Source organism: Tinamus guttatus, unplaced genomic scaffold (assembly GCF_059628265.1).
Source record: "Tinamus guttatus ecotype Peru unplaced genomic scaffold, ASM5962826v1 Tinamus_guttatus_pri_ptg000029l, whole genome shotgun sequence".
Lineage (NCBI taxonomy): Eukaryota > Metazoa > Chordata > Aves > Tinamiformes > Tinamidae > Tinamus > Tinamus guttatus.
In genome coordinates this window covers 78,808-91,440 of record NW_028288563.1, presented here as the reverse complement: position 1 = coordinate 91,440, position 12,633 = coordinate 78,808, and the positions used below count along the sequence as shown (strand labels likewise).

Genomic DNA, 12,633 nt, shown 5'->3' with positions numbered 1-12,633 from the left:
GACAATTAAAGACCTAGGGATGCAGCAGTTATAAACCCACTACCACAGCTTGGAATAACCCTGTCTGGCCCGTCAAAAAGAGTGACGAGTTGTGGAGAACGACTGTCGCCACGACTGCTACAGGCCCTCAGAGAGAGAGGTGACCATCACTTACATCAAGGTCTGGCATGGCATATGTCCCCACCGCTCAACGCCTAATGGGTGGCAGCCAACAGCAGAGCTCAAGTTTCTTCTTGGTGGCGAACACAGAGGCCAACCCAGTCTCGCCCTTGACTATGGTTCACCAGGACTCCAGGTAGCAGGCCCATAATGCTTGATTATTCTTTCAGGAGGCTACTCAGTCTTCCCCCACTTTTGTTTTCCACCTATATTAACCTCGACAGATCGCTTGTCGCAGGCAACCTCTCTCTCTCCCAGATTACCATACTCCGATGTAATGGGAGTATTACGAATAACAAATTCGTTATCCTTAAATGGATCATATAGATTGGTGGAATTTGGGGGAATTGGCTTCTCCTTACTCTTAGAGATAACCCTCCAGAACAATATAATTAAAAATGACATAGACATTTTAACCAAATTATATTACAATCAGCATCTGGTTCACATCTTCTGTGGGCGAATCTGGGTCACTTGCTTCTTCTTGAAATGAAACAAAAGACTTCTCGAGTTAGAAAGAGGGAACAATCCAACAATCTTATGGATTTTCCCATGGGTGTTTTTTGCCTTCCAGGTGTATTTGTTTATTGGAGTGTCCAATACCAGTGGTACCGCCCTCACGGCGGGGATTTCAACCAAGACAGGCTGTCCTGGGGAATAAGATGGATCTCTAGGGTGATCAGGATCATGTGGGGTTGGTATGATCTTTGGAGCGTTTGGGTAAAATGTTGTGATCTTTGGACATCCATTTATTCCCCAGTGACTGTTAACACTGATCACCACATCCCACACCTGCTCAGCCCATCCTGGCTCATGTGGTTTGAGGAATTGTTTTCATAAGACCGTTCTTTCCACGATTCCATTCGCTTGAGGGTAATATGGAGTATGAAACACCCACGAAATTTCCTCCTGAGCTGCCCACTCCTGGACCACTTTAGCTGTATAATGTGAGCCGTTATCTGATTGAATTGACTGCGGTTTGGGGAAGATTCCAAACCATTCTTTCAGAGCCTTTATGGTGTTTTCTCCTATTGCCTTAGCACATGCTTTAGCTTGCACTAATCCAGATACTGTGTCTGCGCCTGCCAGTACATAGTGCTTTCCCTCTGACCTTCGAAAGGGGCCGATGCAATCAATGTGCCAGGCCTCCCACAGGCCTTTTCCCTCTCTCAAGTGCAGAGGGGCAGCTCCCAGAGGGTGTCTGTCCAGATGGACTCAGCATTATTTGCAAGAAGATACACAGGTTTTACACTCCTCCCTTGTAACCGGCCACCCTCGGGCTTGTGCCTCACAAAACAGCTCCTTCGCTCCTGAAGGTTTCCGTTTTACATGTAGCCATTCCAAGAGATGTTCCCAATTCTCCGCTATCTGGGTGTTTTGTAGGGGAGCCAGCCCGTGCTAGTTCATCCACTTTGGCATTCCATCGGTTCACCGCGGTGTCATCTCGTTGATGAGATGCTATCCAAGCTACTGCAAATGCCCCTTGTTTGGCAATGGTAAGAATATCCTGCCATTTTTCCTTTTGCCATAGAGATATTGTATTGACCTCCCATCAGTTTTATTCCCAGAATGGAAGCCACTCAGTGCAGCCTTTAAACACGGCATAAGACTCAGTACAGATATAGACAGGAGAAGCAGCTTGAGCCTCATGTGGGAAAACGCTCCACACAGCGGTTAGTTCTCCTACTTGTACACTACCTTCTCCTTCAGTAATGATCTGTTCCTCAGTACCTATCCAAAGTGCCACTGCTGGATATTTCCAAGTTTTTCCCTCTCGCTTTGACGAGGCATCCGTAAACCAGACATTCTGCAATTGTTCAGAAAACAGAAGAGCTACCTGTATTACAGATCATAACCCGGGTGTTTCTCTATCCAAGTCCACCTCATCTTGTATACTGAACGCCTTTGTGGTTCCTTCAGATACAGAAAAAAAATCACGATAGTGTTCTATTTGTGCGTACCATTTTCGCACAGAGTCTCTCAGAGCCACCCCATCAGGGGGTGGGGTTCCTGCCAATACTGCTTTAATCACTTTAAATGGGCCTCTGAGCACTATAGGTTGTTGCCAGATAGTCCGTTCAGCTTCCCTTAGAGCTTAACTAACTACAAATAAACCTTTCTGCCAAGCTGTATATCCTTTTTCAGCGTCTTTAAAGCTGTGAGAATAAAAACCAATGGGCCCACTAGGTCCCTCTGGACCCTTTTGCCGCAAACGGATTCACAGTCCAGTCTTGGCAAATCCCCATTCAGTTTGAACTGGATCGGATGGGTGAGTGGGACCAAGGGCCTGATAGGCAGTCGCTTCAAACACCAACAGCTGTAAAGCCTCATCATGAACCTGAGTCCATTCCCACTGAACTCTTTTTCGCAGTAAGTCGTACAGGGGTCTGGCAGTAATTGAAAAGTGAGCAATATGCTTCCTCCAGAACACAAGCAACCCTAGTGCATGCTGTAAGTCTCTCTTGGATTCTGGCATCTTGATCCGGTCAAGAGAGGAAAGGGTATCCGGTGGGATACATGTCATTCCTCCCACCCAACCCCTAAAAATGTTACCTTACTTGAAGGAGCTTGTATTTTCTCAGGTGGAATTGTCAAGCCTGTACTTTCTAAGTGGTTGATGATGTCCTTCTGGGTTTCTCTAACTTCTTCCACCTGACTCCCTCCTATCAGCACATCATCTATATATTGATAGATCTTTACTTCCGCCCTTAGGAGGATTTTTTGTAACTCTTGCGCTAGAGCATGGTGGGCCAGCGTCAAGGAGTGCTTGTATCCTCGTGGGAGTCGTGTAAAGGTGTACTGGTGTCCCTCCTAGGTGAAGGCAAAACAATCCTGGTCCTCAGGTTGTAAAGGGACCATGAAAAATATATCCTTGACATCGATCATTGCCATAACAGGATGACATTGTTCCTGAATGGTCGCTCTGAATTCAGCAATGTTAGTGGACCTGTGTTGGCATTCAGTCTCCGGTAATCTATAGTCAATCTCCATTTACCGTCTGCCTTTCTGAAAGGCCACACTGGGGAGTTAAGGGGGGAGTGAGTGGAAACTGCAACCACTTGTTTCTCTAAATCCCCCAGAACTGGTGTGATCCCCTCTGTGGCTCCTAATGGCAGTGGATAGGGTTTCAGATCTGTCAGTTTGGAAGCGGGGAGGGTAGGCGCCACTTGCAGCGGATATTCCGGTCAATTGCCTGATCTATACAGGCTGGACAACTGGGCGGTGAAAAACCTCATGCAATTCAACAAGGCCAAGTGCAAGGTCCTGCACCTGGGGAGGAATAACCCCAGACACCAATGCAGACTGGGGACTGACCTTCTGGAGAGCAGCTCTGCGGAGAAAGACCTGGGTGTTGTGGTGCATGACAAGTTGACCATGAGGCAGCAGTGTGCCCTCGTGGCCAAGAAGGCCAATGAGATCCTGGGGTGCATTAAGAAGAGCGTCTCCAGCAGGTCGAGGGAGGTGATCCTGCCCCTCTACTCAGTCCTAGCGAGGCCTCATCTGGAGTATTGTGTCCAGTTCTGGGCCCCACAGTACAATGAGGGATGTGGAGCTGCTGGAGAGAGTCCAGCGCAGGGCCACAAGGATGATCAGGGGCCTGGAACATCTGCCCTATGAGGAGAGGCAGAGGGAGCTGGGCCTGTTCAGCCTGGAGAAGAGAAGGCTGAGAGGGGATCTGATCAGCGTATATAAATACCTCAAGGGAGGGAGCGCAGAGGACAGTGCTGGTCTCTTTTCAGTGGTGGCCACTGATAGGACTAGAGGAAATGGCCGGAAACTGAAGCACCAAAAATTCCATAGGAACTTAAGGAAAAATTTCTTAACAGTGAGGGTGACAGAGCACTGGAACAGGCTGCCCAGAGAGGTTGTGGAGTCTCCTTCTCTGGAGATCTTCCAAACCCTCTTGGATGCAGTCCTGTGCCACGTGCTCTAGGTGACCCTGCGTATGCAGGGAGGTTGGACTAGATGATCTCTAGAGGTCCCTTCCAACCCTAAGCATTCTATGATTCTATGATTCTATGATCTGGGAAATACCAAAAGACCACGAATTTCCCTGGGTATCACGCCACTGCCTACCCTTCAAAACATCTATGCCTAGAAGATTCATCTGAAAAGAGCCTACGGCCACAGTGGTCTTGACAGGCTCTTGTTCTTCTGGTAACCATAGTGTCACTGGACTCACAGGCACCGACTGTGTTTTTCCCAAGGCATTTAAAACAATTAGCTTCCTGGATGGAATCGAGATTCCACATCACTCTGCTTCAGTCCACATTAGTGCGGTAATTTGTGCTCCTGTATAAATTAAAAAGGCTACCGGTCTTCTCCTTGGTCCTACAGCAACAGTAATCAATAAATCCCCTTTCGTATTGCAGGTGACTTGTCTTGCAAACATCCATCCTCCGCCTCCCCCCTCACCCTCTGGGAGAGGAGGAATTAGTTTCCCGCCCTTGCCTTCTTCTCAGCCAGCTCCTCCTCAAGGTCTATTAAGGGCGTGGCACTGGGGGTTGATCTGAAAGAGGCCGTTTGCCCTGACCATTCCTGCACTAGTCGTTCTAATTCCTTGGTTGGGAGTCCGTCCATCGAATCCCGGGGAATACCTTTCTGAAGCCCTAGCCGCAACAGCTCGTTTCAGGTTGGAAGATTCTCTCTCCCAGAACTGTGATTTTGGATTGACCCCAAATCTCGGCCCTTCACGGGGGATGATCACCGCCCACTAACCCGTTCTGCAGCCCATATAACCCTGGTTTCACTTCTTTGGGACAATTCGGCAACAGGGCCGTATTTTCTCCCCAGATTAATCAACTCCTGGGCGATCTCTCCCCATTTCCATACTTTCCTCCCTGGCCACTGACAGTCAGGGGTCACCATCCCCTCCAGAGCGGCTTTCTCCATCACGGGTAATGGAATCCCAATGGGTTTCAGGGAGTCAGGAAGTCCTCGTATCAGGGGAGTCATTCTCTCTGGGTCCACAGGCAGCATCATTAGGGAACGCTGGTTAGGCTTCAGCTCCTGATCACACATCATCTGGAGACAGGCCGCCTTTTGCACAGTTTCCACTAACTGATCCACCGTCCCCGTTAGGGCAAGCGGATCTCCTCTTTCCAAAGGGGTCAGCCCTCCAGCCCAATACGCAGCTCTCTGAGTCAATGACCATGGGGCTCAGCGATCGCCAGCAGTCAGAAACACAACCGGACCCCGATACCCTTTTCTTTCTTTTTCTGACAACAAGATTCCATCCCCTCCTGACAAAGACACTCTCCACACATACTCTGTCTCTGATTCCTGCGCAGTTTTTGCAAAATCTTTTCTCAGCTTTGCTAATTCAGTTGCAGTGAATGGGACTTCTTTGGTGGTAACCTGAGGATGTTCATCGCCATAGTCCTCATACACATACTCTGTTTTAATCAGTGGACACGTATGGGGTGGGCTTTTTACAGCTTCTTTGGCCTTCTGTAAATCTCCCTGGGGATAAATTTGCTGTGCCCCCTTCTCTGCACGTGTCATTTCTATTTCTGACAAAGTATCTACTTCCCTCAAAAAAGAGTTGTTTCCTCAACTCTTTCTTTAATATCATCTTTTGGTTTCTTTCCTCCTCCAACAATTGTTTGTTCTCCTTTAGCTGTTCCTGCAGAGTGTTTACTGCCCCTTGCAGGGAGTGGATCACCGTATCATCTTGACAAAACTTCTGCTTTCTCTCTTCCACCGCATCTGAATAAGCACAACAAGAAAGTGCAGAATTTGAAAGCGGGAAAGCCAGGAATAACTCAGACTGCGGCGCCCACCCGCCCCACCAGTGGAGGACTGGGAGCCCTACTCTGACTAGTACCCTTGGAAAGAGACGAGAGAAATACTTTGGCATAGGAAACAAGAATGAAGCGATGGCCAAGCTCCAGTGCGACTGGCATGGAAGGAGCAGCAACGGTCCTTACAAATTGTAAAAGCCTCAGTTGCTACTGGAGAGAAGATGGGCTGGAGAGAGCGGGGGCGAGGATCCTAACATCGAAGTCTACGTTGTCTCCGCAGGGACACCCGCTGAGTTAGGAGCCTGTCAGCAACCCTGTAAGCCGCCAACTCGAGAGAATGTTCAGTCTCAGGATCCTGCAGGCAAGTATTACCTCAAGAGTAATTATTCATACTTTGCTTCTTTAATGTGGTTTCACCTGAAAAAAGACTCGCCATAGCCACCTTTTTGTGTGTGATTATTGCCGAACCCCAAGCCCATTCGCAACCTAATTGGCGACGAGGATGGCATTCGGCAATTGAAACAGTGGAACTCACTAGGGGAGTGCACAGCTATGTGAGGTTGTGCCACTGGATAGAAACTGTGTCTGTGCTGTTTGTGTCTGTGGTCTTCAGATCTTTATTGTGTAATATATATCAGCAGAGAGGGCGGAATATGCACAAGAAGAAAGTGCCTCCTGTTGGTAGGAGGCTGCTGCTTTGCAGGACCGCAGGACCCCTTTGGTGCTCCTTCTCCCATTCTTTGAGAGCACCAAGCTGTGGTGCATCTGCTCAGGATGAGGAGGTAGTTCAGGGTGTGTTGCGGGTGCTGAGAGCGCCCGTGATAGGGTTGCTGTCCTCAGAGCACGCCAAGAGGACCTGGATCTTTCAGTTCCGCGAGGGAACTGCCTGCCACCCTGTTAGAGATGGCACCTGGTCCATCTCTCTTGATGGGAACACAGGGAGTGCAGTCCTCCTTGTTCTGCAGAGCTGTCTTCTGCTGCAGAAGGAGGCACACAGCCGCTGAGCCCAACATGGAGTGCAGAGCACTCTGCTCCTGCTGAGCCCCTGGCGCCTGCTCTTGAACTGCTCTTGCACCAGGGGAGCAATGCAAGAGCCCGCCAAGTCCTCCAGTAAATGCCACGTTGCAGCTTCCCAGAGGCTTTGGTATTTAGCAGGGGAGAAAGCAGGCAGAACCTTGTGGAGTGACCTGTTTTCAGCCCCTCTCCTGGCACAGCCGGAAAGCTTTCCCTGCCTTGGCATGCTCTTGTGCCATGCAATCGGGAACTTTGAGGCAGTGCCCTGTGCTGCGAAAGCTGCAGCTGCAGCACCTGGGGCTGCCCTTGGAGCCCAGGGGCCCTGCCCTGTTGCCTGCACCAAAGACAAGAGCCGTCCTTCCCCTCCGGCAGACAGCTCCTTTGATCAGGAGTGGTGCAAGCACAACTGGCTCTTAGCGGCGCTGAGGCAGGAGGCAGGCTCGCTGCACCTGCACAGTGAAGGTGGCACATCTCTGTGCTGAGGGATCACACGAGCTGTGGGGGACACCTTTCCAAGAGGCTCTTTGCTTCCTCATGCCTCACAACTTAATCGAAACAAGTGAACAAGTGCCCTCAGACTGCCTGGAAGAGCAGAGTCCTGCTTTGCAGAGAGCCAGCTGCCCTTCTGCCTCTCTCTACATGTGCTCAGCATGCGTAGCTTGTGCAGCCTGCCTCAGGAATGGAACTTCAGGAGCCACACATAACACCAAGGTGAACTGACACAAGACAGACTCCTTTATTGTGATTCACAGAACCTCTCTACTCTCCTGGCTCAGCTGGAACCTCTGAGCTGCCATTATGCCATGAACCTGCACTCGGTAAAGGCAGGTGTACTCGTGCTTCCCCCAGTTGCTCTTCACCTTGAATTTGATGAACTGGAAGGCTCTGGGAAGCTGCTTCTGTAAAGGAAATGCAGTGTTAGCCCTGCTGGGAAGCAAAAAGTATCCCCGAGCAAGGAGGCAGCCACGGGTCATAAGGCAGAGCCACAAGGCACAGGACTCTTTGGGTCACCCTCTGTTGCCCAAGCCCTTGCAGGCTAACCCAGCTCCTTCCTTGCATTGTGCCCACACGCACTCACAGTACCTTGAGGTGGAAGGTCTGAACCGCCTCTTGCTCCACATCATATGCAAAAAGCCCCAGGAGCTCTTCTTCGGGGCCTTCCTCATCCATACCCTTAAAAGCAACCGACAAGGATAGCAGGTAATGCTCAGGCAGAGCCAATGGAGAAGAGCCCGCTCAGTCACCATTGGGAAGCCTGCATTATGTCCCACTGCTCTAGCAACAGGTGGGTTGAATCCCAGAAAGCACAACGCTGGAGAGGCCAAAGCACTCCAGAGCTCCCCACAGGCCCATGCAGGATATGCTGCTCTGCAGCAACAAGGCCGCCCTTCTTGGAGAGGAGGCGCCAAGACAATGAGGCCTCCCCTGGCCCTTCCCTCCCAGCAGGTGCAAAGCAGAGACTTACAAAGACGGCAAAATCTTTGGGGGCACTGCTGACTTCCCCGGATGGAGACACTGCCTTTGAGATGTGCTCCACGGTGACAGCCACTGGCCAGATGTGCTGCGGCAACCGTATGACCACTTGGCCCTTGGCTCCTTGGAAAGCCCAGCACTGACCAGGGGAGGTCTTTGGCTGCAAGCAGAAAGCAGCCCCCTTCAGCGGCAAGGCACTCCAGGAGCCCACACTGGCACACTGGGGGCTTTGCAAGAAGCGTACACCTGGGGCTGGCGTTGTGCATGGAGAGGCACACAAGGGGCGCAAAGGGGCAGGAGGGCACTGGGCACCTGTGCTCAGCAGACCAAAACCCTCAGTAGGAAACATCTCAGAGCGAGTGACTTCCCAAAAGCCGCTCTCATCTTGCACGCCATCGCGAGAGAGCTCAGGGCTCCCTGGGGGAGGCCACGGCAGAGCCTTCAAAGCCTGAGGCAGTGGCAAGGCCCTTGTGAGCCCCCACACTTCTCCAAGGGGACAGACCCCAGCAGACCCTCCTCAACTGCCCTCTCTCAAAAACAGGGGCCTTCGGCGTGGAGGTGGCAAAATGCAGCTGCCAAGGACAAGGTCCCCAGAAAAATGCCACCAACCCTTGCGGGCACCTTGCTGCTGTTCTTGGCTTCAGCCCTGGTGGGAGTGCAGTGGCCAAAGGCACGCGGTGGTCAGGAAGAGGGGCAGCGCAGTAGGGCTCAGCGAGCCTGGGGCTGTGAAGGGAAGTGCTTGGCCTTGGTGCCCCCGCTAGAAACAAGGAACTGTCTCGGACGTCCTGCATGCTCTCCATGCTGTTACCTGCAAAATGGTGTCCGGAGGATAGGCCTGGGTAAAGAAGACTCGACAAAGCCAGCAAGATACAGAGTGTCGCCCACTGTAACTCTCCGATGTGCGGGCTCTGTCGATGGTGGCCCCTGAAATACACATGCAAAGCAGCTGCCTAGGACCCTCCAAGAGCTAGGAGAAGCAGTGAGCTAGCACGGATCTCTGAGGCTGCAAGCCCACCTACGCAGTCTTTTGGGGAGGACCATACAGCAGCCCAGTGCCCGCACACTTCCCAAAGGCTTACCTGTGCTTTGCAGAGCCCAGTCAGCCATCTCAACATACTTGGCCCCTATCTGCTCAAGAGCTGCCCGGGTCAACTCAAGAAGGGCCTGAGGAAAACATTGCAAAGGTGGAGATGGAAATTAACGCAGAGAATGAGAGCAGCTCCTCAATGGGCACGTCTGCATGAACACTAAGTGCGAGGCAAGGGCAGCCGCGCGGTGCATCGGCCTAGGGCATCTCCCGGTGGGGAATGGTACCACAGCTTTTTGGTGAGCGCTTTGTGACGAGTCAAGGGGGCACAGTGGGAGAACAGCAGTCTCCTGAGCCACAGAGTAGACCTTGCTCAGCTCCCCGCTGCCCCAAGGAGCCCTGAGAGACACCTTTGCCCCGGGCAGCAAGAGGACAGAGTCACTCTGGAAGGGCCGAGAGGAAGCAGCAGCGGGGAGCCTCCAAACGAGAGCAAGGCCTTGCATCAGATGACAGTCTCTTTACCTCTCTCTTCTCAGCGTCCATCTCCCTCTCCTCCAAGACGTCTTCCACTGAGCGCAGGATGGCCTCATGTTCGTGCCTGATCTCTTCATGCAGGCGAATCACCTGCTTTTCTAGAAGCTCCCGCTCTCTCTTTTTCTCCTTCAGCAACCCCAACGTGTTACTAAGGACAAAGGGAAAGCAGGTCTTGTGCAGCACCTGCGCAGCCCCTGCAGGCAGCTCCCCAATGCACTCACAAGCAGCTTGCCACCTTCTTGCCCCCATCCCCTTCCCTCTCTCGCATTAACAAAGGCTTCCCTTGCACTCTGAGCACAGGCGGCAGCCTGCAGCCCTGCCTATTTTTCCATTCAAGCAGGTGCGGGCCAAGGAAGCGCTCTTACCTGAGAGCTGAGAGCTCAGCTTCAGGCACGCTGGCCTTATCCTGCAACACAAAGAGCCTCCGTGAGAGCAAGTCCCACGAGCAGCATGGGCACTTCCCACAGGATCCTTCCCTAGGAGGCAGAGTGCCTGCTGCTTTCAAGCACTTGGAGCAAGGCAGAGGAACGAGGCCTCTCAGCAGCCGGTGTCTTGGGGCAGCCCATTTCCTCTTGGAGCACTTGCAGGCTCCAGGAGCTAAAGCAAGAGCAAAGGCACCTCCTGCCCAATGTCTCTCGTCTGCTGCCTATAAAGCCACAGAGCTGACTCCAGTGGGGAGATCTTGGCCTCAGAGCTCATTCAGCAGCTATGCAGACACAAGGACAAGCACAAGCATCGACACAAGTCCCTCTCCCGCCCTGATCTCTGTGAGGACTAGCCCTCCAAAGCTGCACCACATTCTGAACTTTTGTAGGGGAAGCAGGAGCTCTGCTCTACGGCCTTCACAACGCTTTTCATTCCCATAACAAGAGGCACGTACCTGCAGCGCTTCCTCTTCACACTTGGTCTTGGGGAGGAGCAAGACCCAGCAGTAAACGCCAACTGCAAGTCACAACATCAAGAGCTTCTGAAGCAGGGAGGCACTTCTAGCCATAACGCTCCTAAGCACTCCATTCTTTCACACTGCCTGAACCCATGGAAGGTAGGAGGCAGGCTGTGCTCCACCTAAGTGACCCGCCCTGGCATTCCCAGCTTCCTATCTTGGAGATCTCGGGATCTGCCGCCTCTCCCTCCCCCTCAAAGCTGCCCTCCAGCATGCCTGGGCAGCCCCACCAGATGGTTGGTCAGCACTGCTCACCAGCAAACACTGGGGCCAGCAAGAAAAGGATCTGGATGAGCCTTCTGCCACCCCGTGCTGAGGAGACGCATGGCCTGCAGGAGAAGGAATGCAGGTGTTTTCCCAGCCTAGAGCTGAGCTTTAGTGTCCCGCTCCTGTGCCTGGGGGCTTCACTTCCGCCAGGTTTCCCAGTGCGGCAGGACGGTGAAGACCCACGGGCTTTAGGAAGCTCTGCGGTGGAGCAGCCCTCCCTGTGCGCGCTGAGGCCCGTGAAGACCTCTGGCTTGCACACACAGTCCCTGCCCGGTATCGTGTTCTGGCCCGACACGGTGTGGTGCCCCGGGACTCTCCCGAGGAGAATGGGCTGTGCCTTGCGCCCCGAAAGGCTCTGCTGGGCTGCCTGGCTCCCCAGTCTGGAGGGCAGTGCTGCCCACAGCCCAGTGCTCAGGAGCGCTCTGGCCCCACCAAGGAAGCTGCCAGGATGCGCACAGGGCTTCTGCTCTTCTCCCTCCCTGCTCTTTGGGCCCCATTGCACCCACCGGACCAGACCGGCTGGCATCTCTGCTCTGCTCCAGGTAAGACTCCAGCAAAAGAGAAAAGGTCGCTGATCTGCAAAGACACCAACGCCTCTTCCCAAGCACTTGCTGGCCTCTGCAAACCTGTTCACTCGCAGAGCGACAGCCCTCTGCGCACTGGCCTTTTATGTAGGGCAGCTGAGGGTGAGGTCACAAGAGCCGAGTGCTGTGAGGTCAGGGGCCGCCTGTGATGACCTGCGCAGAGGGGTCTTAGCACGGAGTGAGGCCGCAGTCTGTGGCCTCTGCTGCGGCCTCTGCAGTCTGTCAATGCCGCCCTTGCACTGGCAGGATCCAGCATGGACACAGGCGAGCCGACCGGGTGCTGAGTGTCTTCCTCGCACTCTGCCATCCACTCGCGCAGGAAGAGCTGATGCAGCCCCATGCAGGTTTGGGCTTTGCTGACGCTGGAGCATATTCCCAGCTCTTGTTTTGCTTGCTCTGTGCCAGGGCACCCAGGGCCCTTTGCCCCAGCCAATGATGCCGCAGCCTGTTCTGCTTTTCCTGCTTGCACTCAGCCAGTGCCAGGGCAGCTCCGCAGGACAGCCCTTTCCTTTGACCATTGCTAAGGCTCAAGGAGGTCTAGGTTCTCGGCACGCTTGCTGGGGGTGCTGGCAATTCCCACACCCTTCTGGTGTAGAGAGCTCCTGAGTAGGATGAGAGTGAGGGGAGCTCCAGAGCAGCTCTACTTGGGAGCAGCTGCTCTTTGCACTTGGAGGAATTAAGCAGCAACCTTGGAGCTCAGCGCTTGATGCAGTCTCTAGGCATGGAGGCTTGTGGCACGTCTGCCCACTTCTGCTCTTGCCATGTCGTGAGCACTTTGCTTCTAGGCTGCCAGGTGCTCACGCCTCCTTGTCTAGCTCTTCCTTTTGCTCCTCAGTGTCGCTGCTTGCCGCTCCGAGCAGCAGGCTCTCCAGGCAGAGCAGGGCTCCC

General features: G+C 53.2%; 1 protein-coding gene and 1 pseudogene across 1 annotated transcript; both read right to left on the bottom strand.

Moving 5' to 3' along the window:
- Nucleotides 1–4,593: 4,593 nt before the first annotated feature.
- On the bottom strand, nt 4,594–5,664 carry LOC148596133 (uncharacterized; annotated as a pseudogene).
- A 1,999-nt stretch (nt 5,665–7,663) lies between these two features.
- On the bottom strand, nt 7,664–12,085 carry LOC148596132 (SUN domain-containing protein 3-like). The gene is made up of 9 exons (XM_088529713.1): nt 12,020–12,085; nt 10,832–10,858; nt 10,317–10,357; nt 9,940–10,099; nt 9,470–9,554; nt 9,199–9,314; nt 8,383–8,550; nt 8,001–8,090; nt 7,664–7,816 (listed from the first exon to the last, which is right to left on the bottom strand). The coding sequence occupies exons 1-9, from the start codon at nt 12,083–12,085 to the stop codon at nt 7,664–7,666; spliced, it is 906 nt and encodes a 301-aa protein (XP_088385839.1).
- Between the last annotated feature and the right edge of the window lie 548 nt (nt 12,086–12,633).

What these genes read in the sequence shown, in the direction of transcription:
- LOC148596132 (XM_088529713.1), bottom strand. Translation starts at nt 12,085, where the DNA reads ATGGGGCTGCATCAGCTCTTCCTGCGCGAGTGGATGGCAGAGTGCGAG. An exon ending in CTGGGCTCTGCAAAGCACAG is followed by an intron (nt 9,315 to 9,469) that starts GTAAGCCTTTGG and finishes TGTGTATTTCAG; the next exon opens with GGGCCACCATCGACAGAGCC. An exon ending in TTCAGACCTTCCACCTCAAG is followed by an intron (nt 7,817 to 8,000) that starts GTACTGTGAGTG and finishes TTTCCTTTACAG; the next exon opens with AAGCAGCTTCCCAGAGCCTT.